Source organism: Agrilus planipennis, unplaced genomic scaffold, assembly GCF_000699045.2.
Source record: "Agrilus planipennis isolate EAB-ADULT unplaced genomic scaffold, Apla_2.0 scaffold86, whole genome shotgun sequence".
Taxonomy (NCBI): Eukaryota; Metazoa; Arthropoda; class Insecta; order Coleoptera; family Buprestidae; genus Agrilus; species Agrilus planipennis.
The window spans coordinates 985889-994136 of record NW_020438863.1 but is presented as its reverse complement, the minus strand read 5'-3'; the positions used below and the strand labels follow the sequence as shown (position 1 = coordinate 994136).

The window sequence follows — 8248 nt, the reverse complement described above, 5'->3', positions numbered from 1 at the left end:
AGGCATGAAGGTCTAGTCAGAGACATATTAGAGGCAGAAACAGGAGTTAGGAGGGGTAGAGGTAGACCTAGATTAGATTACTGTTCGCAAATAGTTAAGGATGTAGGCTGTTCTAGTTTTAGGGAAATGCGAAGTTTGGCTCAGGATAGGAATGAGTGGAGGTACGTGTCCAACCAGTCTTAGGACTGACGACCTTATGATGATGTGAGCACAGGGTAGCGGTATTACGTAGTCAGTATCAGTAATTTCTTATGCTGATGGGTACGATGTGTTGCATACCTATTTACAAACAATTCCGTTACATTTAATTTTTCAAACAATTTTTAACACACAGAAAGTGATTAAACAAATTGTTCACGAAAGTGAATTTCGATTGCATTCGAGTTCAAAGTAACTGATAGGGAGGAAGAACTTGTTCCATATACATAAAAGAAATTATGAGTGCTATTAGCACAGGGCAAAGTAGTATTCCGTAGTTAGTATCAGCAATTTCTTATGCGAAGTGTACGATGTGTTGCATACCTATTTACAAATAATTCCTTTAAATTTAATTTTTCAAACAATTTTTAACACAAACAAAGTGATTAAACAAATTGTTCACAAAAGTGAATTTCGACCACTCGAAGCAATGGTGCAGTTTCGAGCTCACAGTGGCGATAGGGGGGAAGAACTAGTGTGCATTACACAAATATTGACTGGGCTTGAACGATTTCAAGTTTTGTATTTTTTTCAAACAAATCTTGTCTTCAGATATTAGAAGACGTCCAGTAATTATGTCAGGTCAAATAGGGGTGAGGAGTCTGGCAACCAAGGGGTAGGGAGTGCAAAGTTACAAAAAACACCTCACGTGAGATCAATAAGAATGGGAGGGGTCCAGCAATTCAGTTTAAAAAAACGCTTCACGTAAATACGCTTTCACCATTCGTTAAAGAAATATAACTTGTAAGTGTGTAATTAATAAATAAATAATAAACACCTCACCTAATTATGCCTTCAACATTCGTAACATTATTTCAAAATAAATACAATATCTAAATTCGTAACCTTAAGTGAACGTTTATACACTTTGTTAGGGGTAAATAGGAGATGGGAGGGAGTCCAGCAAAACCTCACCAATGGGGAGGGAGTTAAAAGTTAAAAAAACTCTTCATCTAAATACGCCTTCATCATTCGTAACATTATTTCAAAAGAAATATATCTAAACACCTAGTACAATAAGGAACTTTCATGGATTACATTTCAAGGTAAAAAGGGGATACTAGGTGTCCGGTAAATTCTCGCCAAAGGGGAGGTAATCCAAAGCTTAAAAAAACACCTCACGCAATTACGCCTTCAGCATTCGTAATATTATCTTAAAATAAATACAATGTCTAAATATTTAATATAATGGGGATGTTCATTGATTACGTGAGGTCAAAAGTGGGGAGTTACTGGTCACCCTGTAAAATATTAGGAATTATGAATTAGGTACTAGGACTAATACAAAAAATGACTTGCGATTGGTTGTGACTCGTTACTGACCTTCACCGTTACACAATTTGTATAGAATTATGTACAATTACTTGTATTACGATTGTTACAAAGTATATGCAGGTAGATTCTACAATAGTATGGAATAGACAATAGTGTATTGTATAATAGTGATAATAGTAAAGCACAAGTATTTTTTGTTTAGTCATGCAACCTTCGAAAATTCCGGTAAATATGTAAATATAAGTAGATACTCTCTTAACTGTGGAATTGCAACACTCGTTATGCTTATCGTTTCTATTTTACTATTTATCGAATCATTCTGTAAACACAACAATATTTGAACTGATGAAGTAACTTATTTTGCTAATTTTCGGCCTTCACAGTCACCCTTCAACATATAGAAAATATAGGTATTTTTTATTTTTTTATAGTTTACATTTAATTATTAAAAACAGTAAATTTTAAGTACAAGACAATAGTCAGATTTAAAGCAGTCTCATTTTCATCTCATTTTACCTATAANTTTAATAATATTTAAAGAAAAGTTTTTTAACAGTTAAGAATTTAAACTTTTTTGGTTCAGCTTTTTAATTGTCCTAGCGTTTTGGGTGAGTAGATCAACCACGAAGTGCCAAAAATTACGTTATATTTTGAATGGAAAATCTGTACCATATTATTGTATTTATTTGCCTTACTGCACTTAACGATCTGTCTTTGGTTACTAAATACGACAAAAACATAATAAAAATAATACTTTTTCGTACGGGTACCTAAATCCTTAAATAATATTTAAGAAGTCGAGGGTTGCTGTTCGAGGAGATCGTATAGAGCTGCTATGTAGGATTGGGCCATTTGAAGCGTTTCGTATTTCGACAATTGCCTGTCGTGTCCTAGCTGAGGCAGGAAGGTCCTTAATCTATCGAAGGCTTGATTGAGATGTTGCATTCGTCGTCTTTCTCTCGCGTTTGCGGCCAGTCTTCGTTTCTTTAAAACCATAGGTGACACTTGATTTTTACCACGCAAACTTCCTCCCACAGGTTCGGGACTGGAGCTTTGATAGCCGTCCGACAAACTGTCGTAGATCGATCGGGAACTGTTGGTACCATTGCTTGGCCATTCGTTTTGAAACGAATTTTGTTGAAAATGCGGCACGTTCAGCATGTAAACGTATGTCGTGTAGGCAGTACTTGCGTTTTCGTCTCGATTACTCAATTCCATTGCCGATAACGATAAGTAATTGATTGATGTTCTGTTATTTTTTCGCACGCACTTTTTCGAATATTTCTCACGAGTTCTTCGACGCACCACGTGTATTATATCTTTGTACCGCAAGTACGTGTTGTGTATATGTCGAACAGGGCGAGAGGTCGCGACAGGTTCCGAAAAAGAACATCCAATAATCGCAGGATTACGGACAACATTGAATCCTGCGTGCTACCTGTTGTGACTTTTAAAGGGAAACGTGGTCGTCCGGCACCCCCGACCGTCCTATATCCTGCACCCCAAGTCGCAAGTCGCGTGCCAGGCTACCAATAGCATCGCAGAGGGTAGACCCAGACCGACCGAGTCCCTCGAGGCAAATCAGCGCAACTCATCTGCTTGTTCCCCCCCACCCCTCCCAAAATAATGTAATGATGTCGGTGTGAAATTATTTATCGAATCATTACACTTAAAAAATTAACTTGCAATAAATAATTCCTAGCGCTAAACATTTAACATAATAACTGAAAAGATAAAAACATCCAAAAGGCATTTTATTTTGGAATCGTTAAAGCAAGCGATGACAATTTTCCATGAGCTAGAAAAACAAACGTCGGTTGGATTAAAATCAAAATGGCCAAAGCCGAAAACGACACTAATTATGAAGAACATCAAAAATGTAATTAATATTTAGCACCTACAATCTCAAATAGGTAAAACAAAATGAAGAAGAAAGTTAGGGTGCCATTAAGACGAAAATCTGGCTAATCGTAAGTCAAAAAAATCTTTTCATACCACAACTACTGCGTTATTTATTACCTTGGAAACTGTATTGTAAACATCCTTTGCATTTACGCAAATGAATTTTTAATTTCTTTCGATGTGACATATCAAAATACCAAGTTAAATTTTAAAAAAGTTTACATTTATACCCGATATTTTTTTTTTGTTTTTTCGGAATGTCACAGTTGCTAGTGGGAAAATTTTTGACAAGGATCATCGCAACGACAATAACAAAACCGTTTATCAGTAAGTCGACATTAACTACGACAGCATCGCCTTTGAGAAAAGAGATAATTTACAGAGATGCTCTAAACGCAGCGATCGACGAAGAAATTGAAAGAGACGAGCGCGTGTTCATTTTAGGAGAAGAAGTTGCACAGTACAACGGTGCTTACAAAGTGACGAAAGGTCTGTGGAAGAAATGGGGCGACAAAAGGGTAATAGATACCCCGATAACCGAGATGGGTTTTGCCGGATTGGCGGTGGGCGCAGCCATGGCAGGTCTTAGACCAATTTGCGAATTTATGACGTTCAACTTTGCCATGCAAGCGATCGACCAAGTGATCAATTCGGCCGGTAAAACATTCTACATGTCCGCGGGGATCGTCAACGTCCCGATAGTGTTCAGGGGCAACAATAGTGCGGCGACGGGCGTCGCGGCGCAACACTCTCAATGTTACGGCGCTTGGTACGCCCATTGTCCCGGATTAAAAGTTGTGGCACCATGGAGTTCCGAAGATGTAAGAGGTTTGTTCAAATCGGCCGTTCGCGATCCCGATCCCGTCATCTGTCTGGAAAATGAAATTCTTCTCGGCCAATCCTTCGAAACTCCGGATCAAGCCCTTGTCAAGGATTTCCTGATACCGATCGGCAAAGGAAAGATCGAAAAACCTGGCAAACATTTGACCATAGTCTCCTTCGGAAGGGCGCTGAATGCGGTCATACCGGCCGCTAAGGAACTCCAGTCTGGTGGGATCGACGTCGAAGTGATCAATTTACGTTCGTTGAGACCTCTCGATTTCGACATGATCAGTACATCGGTGAAAAAGACGAATCATTTAATAACAGTCGAATATGGATGGCCCAGTTGCGGCATTGGATCTGAGATAGCCGCGAGGGTTATGGAAAGCGAAGCCTTTTTCCATTTAGATCAGCCTGTTATCAGACTGACTGGGGTCGACGTTCCAACTCCTTATGCCAAGGAACTCGAGGATGCATCCTTCCCTAGGCCCCAAGACGTTGTACAGGTCGTTAAGAAGCTACTCAGCAAATAATCCACTATTTTCAAGCCCTTCAAGTCCATATTGTGAAAATACTGGGTCACATCGAATATTCGAATCAAACTGGTGTTAAATAAAATAAAAAAAAAAAGGAAAAGTAGAAATGTATTTCATGACGATTAAATATTCGCTAATATGATTTAATCAAGCAAAAGCCGATATATTGTGAAAATGTACTTCTAGAGTATGCAACCAAACGTACGTGAGTGTATCAACGTATGCAGATATATTGTACTCCGTTGGAGCTGGTCTGACCCTATGCCCACGACCCCACGATATCGACACGAGGAGACGACAGACGGTGACGACGCCGCCACCACGACGGCATAGTTATTATTATTGACTTAGTGATAACACATATGACGTAGAAAAGAAAGTGGAAAGGAGAAAACGACCCAAATCACCTTGAAAAATCGTCGTCGTGTGTGTACAGTAAGTATAAAACAGTCTTAATTATATGTTTCATTAATCAAGTAATTTTAGAGAAGTGGTACGAAATGGCCCGCGTCGCAGCCGTACGAATGCTGAATGCTGTTACATCCAAATATGCGAATACTAATTGCAGGACGTTGTCGATGACTTCGGTTGCGAAGGCCAAAGAAGTCGCTGTCCGAGATGCACTTAACGCAGCCCTCGATGAAGAACTCGAACGAGACGATCGTGTCTTCCTTATGGGAGAAGAGGTAGCCGTTTATGATGGAGCCTACAAAGTATCCAGAGGCTTGTGGAAAAAGTATGGAGACAAACGCATTGTCGATACCCCCATAACTGAGATTGGCTTTACTGGTATCGCAGTTGGTGCAGCCATGGCAGGTCTCAGACCTATTTGCGAGTTTATGACCTTCAATTTTGCCATGCAGTCCATTGATCATATATTAAATTCGGCCGGCAAAATGTTTTATATGTCTGCAGGTAGAGTGAATGTACCAATTGTGTTTCGTGGTCCTAATGGTGCTGCAGCAGGGGTGGCTGCACAACATTCACAATGTTATGGAGCATGGTATGCGCACTGCCCAGGTCTTAAAGTGTTATCTCCTTATTCAGCGGAAGATGCAAGGGGTTTATTGAAATCTGCAATCCGCGATCCCGATCCAGTTGTTATTCTTGAAAACGAAATGTTGTATGGTGTTAAATATCCCCTTTCTGACGAGGCCTTATCCAAAGATTTTCTGATACCAATTGGCAAGGCTAAAATTGAACGTGACGGTACTCATGTGACGATCGTATCGCACTCGAAAGGGGTGGAAACGAGTCTCTTGGCCGCGAAGGAACTTCAGGCAATTGGAATTGAAGCAGAAGTGATTAACTTGCGTTCTCTACGTCCTTTAGACTTTGAAGCTATTAGTAATTCTGTAAAAAAAACTAATCATTTAATAACAGTAGAACAAGGTTGGCCAAGTCATGGCGTAGGCGCTGAAATTTGCGCGCGTGTCATGGAAAGCGATACGTTTTTCCATTTAGATCAACCGGCGATCAGGGTCACGGGGGCGGACGTCCCAATGGCGTATGCAAAAGCTCTTGAAGATGCCAGTTTACCATCTCCTGCCGATATTGTCGACGTCGCAAAAAGAATTTTGTCAACGTGAATAATTTTTGGTCAGTCGAACAATGTACATAATATGCGATTTCTTTGTATAACGCTCTATCTACTAGCAATAATTATTAAGCTCGAAACGCGTGACATATCGAATGTAATATACCGGATGTTCACTTTTATTTCTAGTAATCGTCCAATTTCAATTGTACATATGCATAAACGGGGAAAAATTGTGAATACTCAATAAAAGAATTATATTGCCCCTATTGTTTTATTGATTATATAGATCTAAGGGTTCCATTTATAAATGTTACCTCAATTCGTTTGAAATTTATCCTAGAGTTTGACCAAATTAATTATTCTTAAAGTTAAACTGTCCAATTTGCGAAGATAACAAAATTCGCAAAATTGACAAAGAAAAAACCAATTCATTTATTTTCCAAAAAATAAGTGAAATAATTTAACTATTATAAACACTAATTAGTTTAATGAAGGATGGTAAAGTTACATTTTGATATAATCCAGCACTATGTGTTTATAAAGGACAAATTAAAAAAATACATGCTCTGTGCAATGTTAACATATACAGTAGATAATTAAACTCTGGAAAGTAAATAAGTTTTATTTTTTAGTTAGGTTTTGGACCATTTGCCTGAATATCTTGACTCCATTGCCATTAGTTTCTTCATATCCTGGTGCAGTTGACTTCACCTTGGCATACCATTTTTGCACATTCTTATAAGGAGATAGGTCAAAGTCTACAGCTTCATAAGTAGACACAGTTGAAACCAATGAGAGATCTGCCAAGGTAAGATTATTACCAACAGCATAGTTCTGCCCTTCAAGGAATGTATCAAGGAATTTTACGGCTTGCTTGCATTTCTCCAGTTTGGCTTCATCCTTTGGAGCTCCAGCGAAAATCGTTGGATACTAATTATGAATATAATATGAAAAATTAATAAAAAATGGATTTCTTATCTTTATAATATTTCATTATCTTTGTATTATTAATTTACTTAATAGTAGTTAGTAACAAAAATCAACTGTTTTTTGTTTTGGTACAGAATGTGCTTACATAATAATCAGAAAATGTTTGATACAGAGTTGCAGCATCAAAGAATAATCTCTGATCTATGACTGCTCTAGTTTTTGGATCTTTTGGATACAATGAATCATTCTTGCTGTATTGATTAGCAAGGTAGGTCATTATTGCCCTACTTTCCCACAATGCAAATCCATTATCGACTAACGTGGGTATAGTATGCTGCGGATTTATCTAAAATTAAATTAAGTTAAAGATAATGAGTAAAAAGAATCATATTTGATAAAATTAAAAAAAAAAAAAATGAGGATAATTTTAGATAAGTTAAAAGATTACTTAAGTTAAACAATATTTAAAAGTCTAAACTACATTTGCTTGTTTGTACAGCTGTATGAAAATAATGTTATCATATTTTTCCGGATCCTTCCCAGAACGCAGCAGCGTCAGTTCATCATCTGCGCTATTTTTATAATCCCATACCACATATTATTATTATTTACATTTACATTACTATTATGGTCGACGCTTTTGTAAGCCGGAAAGTGGAAAGGGTCCGATAGATGCTACACATAATACATACTAAATATATACAGTATGTACAGTAATATGTACACATATATATATATTGTACGTATTACAAAAAAAAATGGTTCTTTGGTTTCCTTACTTTCAGAAATTCCGGTGTAAGATGCTCCCCCTTCATCAAATCTAAGTGTTTTAAATTTAAATCTACTCCAATTGCTTTTGCAGTTAGCAATACATTCCTGCATGGAGCACTTCCAGGTAAATAATACAAATCAATCGGCATTTTCCTGTATACACAAACAATTATTAATTATGTCGGCTTTAGTAAAAAAACTTACAATTTTTCTCTTTTGACGATGAGAAGAAGTACCACACGAGTTTGATCTAATACTGGCGTTAATTAATTTC

At 37.5% G+C, this 8248-nt stretch overlaps 4 protein-coding genes across 4 annotated transcripts; 2 read left to right on the top strand and 2 right to left on the bottom strand.

Annotated features, from left to right (window-relative positions):
• Nucleotides 1–1998: 1998 nt before the first annotated feature.
• On the bottom strand, nt 1999–3072 carry LOC108735683 (protein atonal). The gene has a single exon (XM_018467756.2). It carries the CDS (start codon nt 2689–2691, stop codon nt 2263–2265), a length of 429 nt encoding a protein of 142 aa, XP_018323258.1. The 5' UTR covers nt 2692–3072; the 3' UTR covers nt 1999–2262.
• Nucleotides 3073–3154: 82 nt separating this feature from the next.
• Nucleotides 3155–4927, top strand: LOC108735680 (pyruvate dehydrogenase E1 component subunit beta, mitochondrial-like). The gene has a single exon (XM_018467753.2). The coding sequence runs from the start codon at nt 3633–3635 to the stop codon at nt 4728–4730; it is 1098 nt and encodes a 365-aa protein (XP_018323255.1). The 5' UTR covers nt 3155–3632; the 3' UTR covers nt 4731–4927.
• A 139-nt stretch (nt 4928–5066) lies between these two features.
• Nucleotides 5067–6534, top strand: LOC108735681 (pyruvate dehydrogenase E1 component subunit beta, mitochondrial-like). Its single transcript, XM_018467754.2, has 2 exons — nt 5067–5168; nt 5220–6534. The coding sequence occupies exon 2, from the start codon at nt 5234–5236 to the stop codon at nt 6320–6322; it is 1089 nt and encodes a 362-aa protein (XP_018323256.1). The 5' UTR covers nt 5067–5168; nt 5220–5233; the 3' UTR covers nt 6323–6534.
• Nucleotides 6535–6681: 147 nt separating this feature from the next.
• On the bottom strand, nt 6682–8248 carry LOC108735682 (glutathione S-transferase 1). The gene is made up of 4 exons (XM_025974968.1): nt 8179–8248; nt 7983–8127; nt 7349–7549; nt 6682–7203 (listed from the first exon to the last, which is right to left on the bottom strand). The coding sequence occupies exons 2-4, from the start codon at nt 8121–8123 to the stop codon at nt 6895–6897; spliced, it is 651 nt and encodes a 216-aa protein (XP_025830753.1). The 5' UTR covers nt 8124–8127; nt 8179–8248; the 3' UTR covers nt 6682–6894.

Coding starts and splice junctions, on each gene's coding strand:
- LOC108735683 (XM_018467756.2), bottom strand. CDS start 2,691: ATGGAATTGAGTAATCGAGACGAAAACGCAAGTACTGCCTACACGACA.
- LOC108735680 (XM_018467753.2), top strand. CDS start 3,633: ATGTCACAGTTGCTAGTGGGAAAATTTTTGACAAGGATCATCGCAACG.
- LOC108735681 (XM_018467754.2), top strand. CDS start 5,234: ATGGCCCGCGTCGCAGCCGTACGAATGCTGAATGCTGTTACATCCAAA.
- LOC108735682 (XM_025974968.1), bottom strand. CDS start 8,123: ATGCCGATTGATTTGTATTATTTACCTGGAAGTGCTCCATGCAGGAAT. Junction 7,550..7,982: donor TTACACCGGAATTTCTGAAA/GTAAGGAAACCA, acceptor ATTTAATTTTAG/ATAAATCCGCAGCATACTAT. Junction 7,204..7,348: donor AAACATTTTCTGATTATTAT/GTAAGCACATTC, acceptor ATTCATAATTAG/TATCCAACGATTTTCGCTGG.